The sequence below is a fragment of the Engraulis encrasicolus genome, chromosome 14, assembly GCF_034702125.1.
Source record: "Engraulis encrasicolus isolate BLACKSEA-1 chromosome 14, IST_EnEncr_1.0, whole genome shotgun sequence".
Taxonomy (NCBI): Eukaryota; Metazoa; Chordata; class Actinopteri; order Clupeiformes; family Engraulidae; genus Engraulis; species Engraulis encrasicolus.
In genome coordinates this window covers 14,834,386-14,846,969 of record NC_085870.1, presented here as the reverse complement: position 1 = coordinate 14,846,969, position 12,584 = coordinate 14,834,386, and the positions used below count along the sequence as shown (strand labels likewise).

The 12,584-nt window shown below is 45.4% G+C and overlaps 1 protein-coding gene across 1 annotated transcript; it reads right to left on the bottom strand.

Moving 5' to 3' along the window:
- Positions 1-1,523: 1,523 nt before the first annotated feature.
- On the bottom strand, positions 1,524-12,060 carry LOC134462983 (zinc finger protein 473-like). Its single transcript, XM_063216244.1, has 8 exons — positions 11,408-12,060; positions 9,555-9,643; positions 9,243-9,330; positions 7,386-7,710; positions 5,912-6,141; positions 5,354-5,694; positions 3,557-4,630; positions 1,524-2,776 (listed from the first exon to the last, which is right to left on the bottom strand). Exons 1-8 carry the CDS (start codon positions 11,694-11,696, stop codon positions 2,483-2,485), a joined length of 2,730 nt encoding a protein of 909 aa, XP_063072314.1. The 5' UTR covers positions 11,697-12,060; the 3' UTR covers positions 1,524-2,482.
- Between the last annotated feature and the right edge of the window lie 524 nt (positions 12,061-12,584).

Sequence of the window (12,584 nt, the reverse complement as noted above, 5' to 3'; positions counted from 1 at the left end):
GGAACAGGTGATTTAATGAAAAATAATTCTTTTTTAGTCAGGGATTATTTTTTTTTTCCTACAATTCATTTGAGTTGAAGGCTACATTTTCCTAAAATTTTCAGTGTGACAGTATTCTTCTGCAATAAACACTGAATTTATTTTAAGGCTTTTAACACATCTCAACCAGGGGTGCCAATAATTATGGAGGGCACTGTATGTGTAATCAAACTGTGTATGTGTGTGTGAGTGAGTGAGTGCGTGAGTGAGTGTCCGGAATGTCTCTCTCTCTCTCTCTCAGAGCTGCTGCCCCTGGACACTGCAGTATGATGTTGCGCCATCTAATTACAGGCCACCTTTGTCTCCTGGGTCCTGTCCTCAGGGGCGCATCTTGCCACCAGGCAAGGCAGGCAGCCGCTTGGGGCCCCCAGATAGTGAATAACAGCCCATACTGTTCTACAGTAGTAGTGATTTTGGTTCAAATGTCCATTCTTTTGCATTTTTGCTTGGGGCCCCACCTGACCCTAGAATCGCCTCTGCCTGTCCTCCTGAGGAAAACCTCCTAAAACACAACTTTTTTTCAGGTCTATTTGATTTGAAAGTGATGAACACAGAATACTTGGTGACTGACTCATATTGTGTTATAGACAAGATGAGTCACTCACCACGTATTCCAGGACATCCAGACAGGTCGGCCATGGTGAGTTTTCGGTAAGTAAGACCATTGAGGTGCTTAAATAATGGCACACTGTGTAATATTTTTAGTCATTTATTTCCAGAATTTATGCTTCCCAGTCACAAATGTTATCTTTTTCATGAATACTTACCACCACCATCAAATTCAAAGTATTCATTATGACTGGGAAAATTGCACTTTTCATACATGAAAAGGGGTATCTTCCATTGTCAGCCATTTTGAATGTCGAGAAATAGACATTTTTAGCAGCAAAACTTACTGTACTTTAGTCATGCTAGTAAATATTGATTAATGATTTAGTAAATATTCACGAAAAGATCAAATCTGGCAGTATGCAGTTTCAATGAGCAGCATGGTTGCAATACCTACTTTGGCCACCATTCTACACAGTGCACCTTTGAATATTTATACTGTTATCTCCCTGAAATGTTGACGTATATACTGTAACAGAGAAGTGGCCAAAGTTGAGGATAGCCATCCGTCCCCATGGCCTGTGATTACTGCTTTGTCGGGCACGCACTCTTAGTGAGCTCACACGGTCATGCCATGAATGGATGTACGGCTGTAGCCACCCGTCAGCCTAATAAAAAGGCTACAAGGTCTAAATAAAATCCCTGAAGTGGGCAGGCCAGTTCAATATCAAGAAGACATCAAATTCAAACAACTATGCTATGAGTTGTAAATTCTATGGGAGAAATAATCGCATTTGTGAGAATCTTCAGCTCACATCCCAGATTTTAACCTCTGTCGGGAGAACTTTGCATGCCACCCTGTGTACTATCACCCAGTGTAGCGCAAACACCCGAGGTTTAACTCACATACAATATATCTCGCCCAAATAAAAAAGACAACATTTGGCACTTTAAAAATACACATTTTAATCATTTTCTGAAATGTATTTAATGCAAATGCACTTTGCGGGATTCCAGAGGACATGCCTATGTCCCGCTCCCGCGACCACACCTCTCCATTCCCTCCAACTACCGCGAAAGGCTGTCAAACATTGCCCTGCGCCGCTTGCTTTTGCACCGCGTTTTCCGCGGGAGGCCCTGCCTGTTGCAGGCCTCTAATGCAGGCCTATCTACCATTACATTACATTACTTTTAGCTGACGCTTTATTTATCCAAAGCGACTTAGTTATTTAGGTACAGGGTATTGGTTGCAGGCCCTGTAGCAATGTGGGGTTAGGTGCCTTGCTCAAGGACACTTCAGCCATGGACGAAGGTGTAAGTAAGGGTGGGATTTGAACCTGCAACCCTCTGATCTAAGACCAGTGCTCTAACCATTGAGCCATGGCTGCCCCATGGCTACCAGACCAACCAACGCAGAAACCTGTCCAACCTTCAGCCACTGCAACTTAACATGGTTCTTCCTACACGTCTCCTTGATTCGTCTCTACCCTTTCCATCGTCTCTGAATTAGTCACCAGGCATAGGCTATGCCAGTCTGCCAGCGTGTGGCGCCGGCAGAGGGCACTGGTGCCGATTGCGAGCGCTGCAGGCGCCAAAGGCGAGGGAGCAGCGCAGCACAGGCAGTGGTACGGCTGTGGAACTTAACTAGAACATCATCCAGTAGAGTAAGACACTTCAAACCCCGCCTACCCAATGCAAAGGAGTGTGCTGAAGTTGGGTATCCTAAGGGGGCATCTCTACCTTTTCCAGTGTCTCTGAGTTCACTGGGCATATGCAATGGTACCACTTGCGGGCGCTGGAGGGCACGAAGGCTAAGGGAACTTCCTTTATTCTCAACTTTAAGTTTCATAAAGGTCTTCTTGATTTGTCTCTATCTTTTTCAGTGTCTTTGAGTTCACCAGGCATACGCCAGTCTGCCATGAGGCGCTGGCTGAGTGCACTGGTGCCGGTTGCGAGCGCTGGATGTTGCAAAGGCAAGCGAGCAGCGCGGGCATTGATACGGGCGTTCCCCGGTGTGTGTCCGCAGGTGTCCTTTCAGGCTGCTCTTCTGAGTGAAGCGTCGTCCGCAGAGGGAGCAGCCGTAGGGTCGTTCGCCCGTGTGGATGCGGCGATGGCGTTCCAGATGGCTGAGGCGATCGAAGGTCTTCTCGCAGAATCCGCACAGGAACCGCCGCCTGCCATCCTTGTCCTGCGAAACGAACGAAAAGGAGAACACGATACAGATCATGATTACATACCACAATTACATATGTTTTCAGTTATTCTCTTTATTTTGTCCCTATTGTGTCGTGTCGCAAAACCACGCTTGCTGTCCTTGTCCTGTGAAACGGACGAAACCGAAACCACAACACACATCACAATTACATTTATTTTCTCATCATAGAACCTTCAGAGGGCTCCTCCACAGTGAGAAATTGAAGAACCCCTAAATGTTCTTTTGAATAACCCTTCGATTTGTCAATGCAGAAGAACCCATAAGCATTCTCTTTCAAGGATTGTCATAGAAAATCATAGAAAAAGCTGTGAGTTCTATTTGTAACCTTCTCATATCTTTAGTGTGGCATTTAGGGCTGGTCGATATAGACTGTAATATACCATATGCAATAGTGAGGGCGATATGGGGAAAAAAAACATGCATCATGATATGGATTGATTACTTTACATCACGATAACTCATCACGATTACATACCACAATCACGTACGTATGTTTTCAATTATTGTCTTTATTGTGTCCTGTCGCAAAACCATGTTTCTTTAAAATTTATCTATTACATTTTACAGTGATATGAACTTAGCGCATGCATAGTGACAACACGTAATGTCATGAAGTTATATTAAATAGTATAGTAGTTGTAATAATGCATAAAATGAAGCTTATCACGACAGAAACGATAGGGGAGAAAGGGTACAATAGACATTTTTCTATCACAACAACGATATATATATCGCCATATCACCCAGGCCTACCTGTGCAGACGAAAACGCTGCCGCGAGCTCGGTGGTCGGCAGGGACGAGCAAGAAAGAGGATCGTCGTCTGACAGGTGAACTGGGCCGCTGCCACCGCATTCAGTGTTCTCAGCCTCAGTCTCTGGAGACTGCTGATTGGCCAGCAGGTCCAGCAGTGGGTCGGAAAGTGGACACACTTCCTCTTCCTGTTTGATCATGTGGGCGGGGCCTGGTGGCTGCTGGGCCCAGGAAGAAGGGCGTCCTCCTCGCATGTCGTCGCAATGGGAGACAACAGGGCAGTGGGACTCTACTGCATCACGTTCCCATAGTGAGGACTCGCTGTGTTCTATGGCGCCAATGTCCCGTTCTGTCACTGCAACCCCAGTCTCCATACGGGCCTGATGCCCATCCGACTCCACCTCGGTCTTGTAACGAGGCGGCCCCTGATGAAGGCTCTCCTCCTCCTCCTCCTCTTCATCTTCCTCGTCCTCTTCCTCCTCCAGGTGTTCAGCCTTCAGGTCCATCTGCAGCTCTCCAAAGCCCTCAGCCTCCTGACTGACTGCACACAAAGACCCGACACCCTGACTCTGGGAGAAACCAGGCCTTCCCTCCTGACTGTGTGAGAGCCCACGCCTGCCCTCCGAACTCTGGGAGGGGCGTGTGTGCTGGTCCTGACTGTGGGAGGGATGTGAGTGTGTGTGTAGGGAGAGCGCAGAAGTGCGCTCCTGAGTGTGTGGAAGGTGTGTGTGCCGTGACAGTGAGAGCGTGGAGGCCTCCTGGCTGTGTGTCTGAAGTGTGTGTGAGAGTGTGAGGTGAGTAGTTGAACTCTCTGGATGCATTAGCAGCGCTGGTTGTGAGTCTGCCAGGCAGTGCAGGTTCAAGTTCATGTCGTGGTCAAGAAAACCGTTAACGATGCCAGCCTCCTCTGTCTGAGCTCCGTGGTGTGTGTGCGTGACGTCAGTGTGTGTATGGTTGTGGTTGTGGTCGGTGTGTTTCAGCGTGCCGCAGTATTGTTCAGATTGAGTATGTCTTTCGCGGTTCTGAGTCACTTCCTCCACTTGCCCTGGCCTCAGTTGCTCCGCTGCACAGGACTGCTGAGAGAGAGAGAGAGAGAGAGAGAGAGCGAGCGAGCGAGCGAGAGAGAGAGAGAGAGAGAGAGAGAGAGAGAGATTTTTTAACACCCATTTATTTTGAATCGTGACACTAGTTAAAAGGGTACAATACACTCCACAGAAATTGACACATTGCACGCAGTGCAAGATGGGAGAAACCCTCTCCTTCACAACATCTTTACATAAATAAGTCTTTACATAAATAAGTCTACTATCATCATGAACTGCCCAGAGTCCCTTGTCAACACACCATTTATCTTCAAACGTTGTGCGAGAGAGAGAGAGAGAGAGATTTTGTCAGGATGTCCCCAGGGTAGACATTTTAAGACCTTTTTAGGAACAGAAAAATAAAAATTAAGACAGGCATTGCTCCTATTGCCAGTTCCCAAACTGGGTCGCGAGAGAGAGAGAGAGAGAGAGAGAGAGAGAGAGAGAGAGAGAGAGAGAGAGAGAGAGAGAGAGAGAGAGAGAGAGAGAGAAATGTATTAATTCACAAAGGGGAAACTGAATGCCACCACACTGGCCATCCATCCACACGATACATAACAGCATGACGAGACAAACATACAATAAATGAAAAAATAAAAAATAAGACATAATAAACAGTTCATCATATAAGCTCACCAAAAAAAAATCACCACAACATTATAAAACCATTATTAAACTAACATCACAACATTAAAATAGGGAGTTCCGCGTGTTTACCTCAGCTCTGGTCGTGGTGTACGTGTATGAATCCGAGTGTGACTCGGCGGCCCCCGCCACCGTCACGCATGGCTGTGTGTGTGTGCCTGCTTCCTCCCTCCCGCACGGCGGGAAGAGCACGTGGCCATTTCCTGTCGTCGGCTGGGTGTGGGTGTGGCCAGCGTCCTCCAGCCCAACCGTCCTCGCCGAGCTGCTTAGCGGTGGGTCACTGTCGTCGCCGGCGGCGGCAACGAACTGGGAATTCCCGTCCTCCATCGCAGAGGGAAACTGGGAGCTCCAGTCGTCCTCTGGCGCCTGGCCGTCCCCTCCCACCGTGCCATCGGACACACCTGCAGACATCCCTATAAAACACGCGCACACACACACACACACACACACGCGCACAAACACACACACACGCACACACACACACACACTGGGTCATCCCATGTAATGGTGTTTCCGATATACAAGAACATCGTGTCATTACTATACATTACAAACACACACACACACACACACACACACACACACACACACACACACACACACACACACATCCTCCATCTGACCCCTGACCTCTGTGTGTCTTCAGGTGTCCTTTCAGGCTGCTCTTCTGAGTGAAGCGTCGCCCGCAGAGAGAGCAGCCGTAGGGTCGTTCGCCCGTGTGGATGCGGCGGTGGCGTTCCAGATGGCTGAGGCGATCGAAGGTCTTCCCGCAGAACCCGCACGGGAACCGCCGCTTGTTGACGCCGCGACCACCCCACACCGTCTGCTGTGCCGACGCAGACCTCTGAAGACCGCGCAACCTGAAGTGAAGCAGAGATGAGACCGAGTCACTTTGCAAGTTCTATCAAGTCACAAGTTACAGTAACACACATTTGACACAGGTCTTCTAGCAGAACCCGCATGTGAACCGCCGCTTGCCGCTGATATGGGACCAAGTCACTAGTTTCCAAGTCAGAAGTACTGCAAGTCCTTGCAATCAAGTCCAAAACAAGTCACAAGTTACTAAACATTTGACCCAAGTTAAAGGACCAGTTCAGTCAATTTCAACATGCAGTTGTAATGCTCACACTACCCTGGACTTGTCAGTACCTGAGTTTTTTTTTTTCCTTCTTCAGCCTTTTCCGAGATCTTGGTCATTGTAATGGGGGCAGAGCTTTGTTTACATTTCAAAAAACATTTTTATTTATTCCCAAAAACATCCGAAAGGTTATACAACATCAGCAGACAACTAGCAAACAGCGGTACCTTTTGGGAAAATATTTGGAGTTGGCCTATGTTAATTTTCTTTAAAATGTAAACAAACTCTGCCCCCATTAGAATAGCTCATATCACGGAAAGGGCTTAGCCGAAAAATGTGGCATCACCAGGTACTGACAAGTCAAGGGTAGCGTGAGCAATACAACAGAATATAGAAATATGAAATTGACTGAACTGGTCCTTTAAGTCGACCTCTGAAGGCCGAGCGACCTGAAGCAGATGATAAGGTGAAAATATGTGTAATAACAAAAGTACTAGAGAAGAGCATTAGTGGGACTGAACAAGTAGGTATAAAAAATATATATAAGTAATCTAAATACAATAGTAATAAAACGCGAGAATGAGCTATAGACAGCCTAATACACTTTTGCAGATATGGGACCAGGACTAATTTGCAAGTCTCAATCAATCAAGTCCGAGTCAAGTCACAAGTTAAGACACATTTGGCCAAGTCAGTCCAAGTCAAATTTTTTACAGAGTCCTTAACAAGTTATGTGCATTCTACGCACAATCTTTACAATTATGCCAAATGCATTCTTAACAAACTAAATTTATGTACACACTTGAAATGTCATTGCAAGTCATTGTCAGCTAAAACTGTCAAGTCAAGTCTCGAGTCATTCCTAATATTGCAAAGTCAAGTCTCAAGTCAAGTCATTTGTGACACAAGTCCACATCTCTGCGTCTCTATGTTTGCTACCTCTATGGTGTGTGAGTGACCCCTGTATGTCTGTGATCTCTATAGTGTGTGCGCGCATGTGCGTGTGTGCGCGTCCACATCGCTGACCTGAAATGACCCCACAGGCCACCCTGCCCCCCCCTGAGCCCGGCGTTGAAGCAGCTCCCGCTCCCTCTCGCCAGAGCACCGATACTCTTCCCTGCAGCCTGAGCAGTGCGCGCCGGCCGTGTGCCGAGGTGCCCGTGAGGCCACCACCTCCTCAGCCGCGGCCTCGCTGTGGGTGGAGCTGAGGTGGCCATGGAAACGGCAGCAGGGAGGATGTTGACGTTGTGGGTCGTCGGGCGTCGGGGTGGAGGTTCGCTCGGTGCACCTGTATCCGTGTCATCATCACCGCCCTCAGTTGGCCACCTATGGCTGAGCCCTCGGTCAAGTGCTGGGCAATATGTGGGGAAAAACATACATCAACCAATCAACAAATTCTATTTATTTAATGTTTATGTTTTTATTGATGTATTTTATTTTCATCTAATTTAAGTATTACTACTTTTTAATATTGTTGTTAAACGGTTTGCTGTAACTCTAACAGTAAGCACATTGAGCTACATGCCTTAGAGCATGCATATTGGCAACACGAAATTTTAGTAAATTATATTAAGTTGTTTAGTAGTTGTAATAAACTTATCACGATAGAAATGATAGAAAAGTGTCTATCGTGCCCCTTTCTCCTTGATCACGATAACGATCTATATGTATGGAATAGCGGACGACGAGGTGTCCCGATATCAAGGGAAATAATGGACGAGGCGAAGCGTTCTAAACAGCCCGACGGCGAAGCCGAAGGGCTGTTCACTTCGCCAAGTCCATTTTCCCTTGATTTTCCCTTGATATCGGGACACATCGAAGGCCGCTATTCCGCTTATCACCCGGTTACCAGCATTTAAGTATTAATTTATTAATATGTTGATCTAAGGCTTCGTGAGAAGGTAGATTCACCACTGCGCTTGGTACGTTGCTATGGGCACCACTTCCTAATTTAGTGAGACGCGCCTCTATAGAGCTCGAAAGTCCCGCCCCTTAGTTCCGCGTTTCACGGGACCTCAGTTGACCATCTAACAACATGGTAGCGAGTAAATATCTTCTGATCTCAGTCATGATATGCGCTGGGCTCCAAATATGCTGTTTAAGAGGATAGATAAAGATTATTCAAGCAGAAGTATCAATGTTTTGTTCCGAGGCCGTCGGCATGAAAAATGTGAAGAAACACAGCTTTCTAAAAAGTTTAGGGGTTCATACGAGAAATTAGGCAAAAATATCAGAAACAACATATATGGAGCTCGTGGCACAACTCGAAGGGGATCGAAATGCCATTTTAATACCGCCATTGGATTACATGCTACGATTTTCGGCTAAAAACGCCGTTGAGGTCCCATGAAATCGGGGGAAGTGACGTCACTTTCTAGCTCTATCGGAGACATGTACAGACCGCACAGAATGTTGGGGTGACTTGACAACCAAATGCAATAGAATTGACGACTGGGTTTTTGACTTGACAACCAGATGCGATAGAATTAGTAACGGGGTCTTGACTAGACAACCAGATGCGATAGAACTAACTACGCGGTCTTGACTAGACAACCAGATGCGATAGAACTAGTAACAGCACTTCGCCAGAAAGTTAGAAAAGAAGTAACTTGGACGCCCGCACGCCCGCATGACATCATAGGTGTCCTGCTACCGGGGAATAAAGGACACCTGCTCAGCCAATCAGAAGACGTTCTGTCTGCTCACTGGGTGATATATCGTCATATTGCCCAGCCCTACCTCGTTTTGGTCGATATGGATTACTTTATGTCACAATAACATACATATCACGGCATAAGACAATTGTGTATGGTTTCAGTTATATATAGAGGAGAAAGGGCAAGATAGACACTTTATAGATATCGTTATATCACCCAGCACTACCTCGGCCCGTCCCAGCGCCTGGCGTTCCAGCGTTCCAGCCGCAGACGTCACGGGAGCCCAGGTCTCCAAGTCCAGCTTCGCTCTTCACCTTGAGTGTGAGCGTGAACAATAACAACAACATGTTTATATTTTATTTTATAAAGCACAATATCACAACTATACAGTTGACTCAAGGTGCTTTCAGATATAGATACACATTCCCACAATCACACAGCAGAGTGTGAGTGAGAGACACACAAAACAGAAACCATCATTTAGCAGTCAGGTGGTATGATTTGGCCAATAATGGAAAGGTCAAGAAAAGCTCTTCACCTTCACACTGACCTTAACCTTGAGGGCGTTGACCTTGTCCTCTGCCGCACCCCGGCTCTCCTCTGCTCGTACAGCTTTCCCTGTGCAGCCTGGGAGCAGAAACGAAACCGCTCAGACCAGACGGCAAGTATTGTTTTCCATTTAATTAAAAAAGGAGCTTTGACATATATGGACCTCTGAGCCTACCGTACCTGCTTGACTATGTAAACAAGCAAGTAAGCTTATGCACCCTTTTAGTTGAATAGTTGAATATTTTTAGTTGAATATTTTAGTTGAATAGTTTGTCTGCCTGTATCGCTAGAAATCCACAGGACAGAAAAAACAGTACATCTATTAACCATAAGCTTACAAGTGAATGCGGTTACTAACAAATTCATGGAATAATGTCAGCTGTTAAAGTGTGGATTTCCAGGTTTAGTTTTTCAATGTCCCTCTTGTCGGTGACCCCCTTCAGTACCTCCGCGACAACCAATAACAGTTATGCTCAAAGTAATAGTAGTGTCTTTAAAAAGTAATTGAATTGTATAATATTTCATAGAAAGAGAATAAATGTAATGTTAAAAAAAGCAGTGTTGATAGTCCTTGCAAAAATGTTCTGCACCAGTACGAAAAACATCTCCCCATATCATGATGCTTGCACCATCATGCTTAACTGTGTCTTCTTCACTGTATACTACCGGTACTGTGGCTTGAATCCTTTGTTTGCACAACATCCGACAAACTGTTTGTGACCCTTGGACCCAAAAAGAACAATCTTATCTAATCTTATCTAATGGAGTTGCATTCCCGGGGGGGACCATGGATCCGTTTGAGTACATCAGGACTCTTGAAGAAATCATGTTGTCCTATACTGAAGAGGAAATGTCTTTGAAGTGGATGTTTCAACAAGATAATGACTCAAAAAAAAAAAAAACAGCAAGCGACTAAAATCATGGTTCCAGACAAACAGCATCCAACTAGCGGCCAGTACAATTATCGGACATTAATCCCAAAGAAAACTTGTGGGCTGACATAAATGTTGTTGTAAATGTTGTTCAGGAGGCAAAAACAAATGCAGAGGAATGTAGTACGATTAACCTGGGCTGTTGACCTTTGCCAGACTTTGGTCGACTCCATGCACCACAGATGCGAAGCAGTCATCAGAAACCAACCGTATGCAATAAAATGCTCAGCTAAGTTGAGAAATTTCAAGAACTTGCTAATTTGAGCATTTTTGAGTTTTCAAAGACAGAGGTCAACCCTGTTATTGTTTGAATATTACATTTCTTCATTTTTATGAAATAAACGTAGGCCTGTTAGGCTATATGTAATGGCTGTTCCCAATGTACAGCGTCACCAATGCATTTGTGCTCGTTTACGTACAAAAATGTATTTGAAGAATATTTTGACATTTACTCATCTTTTGAAAGATACTGCTTTTATTTTTTTAGCACAATTCTGAAAGAGCTACCCAACTGTCCCATCCTGCTCCAGCACCATTCGTTGTGACAACCTCAAACAATCATGATGCTGGGAGGGGAATCACCAAATGTTAAGTGCACATGAATGCCTGGCATAGGCCTACTCACTTTCTAGTGAGTCCTAGTGAGTAAACTGGGTGGTAAAGTTTAAGAGATGATGGCATTATTAATTACGCCAATCTTCGTGTCTGGGACTGAGCCTTTTGCGCCATGAACTGGTTTGATGACCAGCCCAAATAGATCCATCCCACCCCAGAAATGTAATGAATTATGCGACTTGACTATCATTCCCAGCAGTCCCTAGAGTTGGAGTGTTTAATTGAGCTTTAAGAGACGTGTCTACAACGGGCTGTGCCTCTAGTAAGTAGTACACCACCCATTTAGTGAACTAACCTCGGTTGATGACAGACTCCTGGTCGCGTGTTTCAATAATATCTGCTGCTGCTGCCCTCCCGTTGATGCACTCCCGCACGAGAGCCCTACGTGTGGCTCGCAGCTCGTTCGAGACGACTTCCAGGTTTCTCTTCAGGGCTTCGACTTCGTTTTGCCGTTGACAAGTTTCCACCCGTAAAATGACGACGGCGTCCTCCACCACTTTGCTTATTTCGGCAACAGCAGCCTTGGCGAGCACATCCATTATCGATGCTATCTGAGTTTGATATGCTGCTGCACAGTTTGACATTTTTAATGTTTTAAGAAGCTAGTTTTCGTTGCCGGGTGACCAGTTTCAAGCCTCTTTATCCCTCTCGACGTATGCCAGTTCGTTCGGTCTTTTGTTACGAAAAAGAAAACATAGTGACTGCCCAAACAAGATGAGGGCACTCAGCCTCAGTCACTCGATGGGTTATCACATGAGGTTGTAAACACTCCAGTGCTGCACTAGTAGTTCCAGCTCGGTCAAGACGAAATGTAAGTAGTCATATAGGCCTATGCTATAACATTAACAGCAACCTTTAAAAATATAACAAAACTAATTCAAGGACCCGGCGGTGTTCTTAGAAATAACTGACAAAGAGGACACACATAAATAAACACCACTCAAGCTATTCCGCAAACATCTTAGTGACCCGGAAGTGACGTTGAAACTTTACCGTAAACCCGAGAGAAACGTGTACTCCCCCCTTTGACACTTTTTTCGTGGTAAATCATCTAATATAAGTGCCTCCTTTTCTATGACACCTCCTGTGGGCTATTATCTATTAGCAGGTTTAGCAGTCCTTGTAGGTTAACTTAGCCTGGTTTATCACTTAACCGTATTACATTCATAGACCTATATTAATTTCATAATTTAATATGATTACATTACATTGCACTACATTCCACTGCTACTCACAGTTAGGCCTAATCTTATATACTGCATAGGCATACTTACAAACAGGGCTCTAAATTAACTTTTTTCCATCACCTTCCAAAAGGCTATGTTAAAGGTGGTTGTGCAGGTTAAGATTTTAAAGAATTTTCACCACTTGTTAGCAGTATTTAAACTATTGGTCAGGCACCATACACTTCCGGTTTCCTCACGGTAACAATCCCACTTCTGACACCATTTATAGCGAAGGGGAGTAGACTC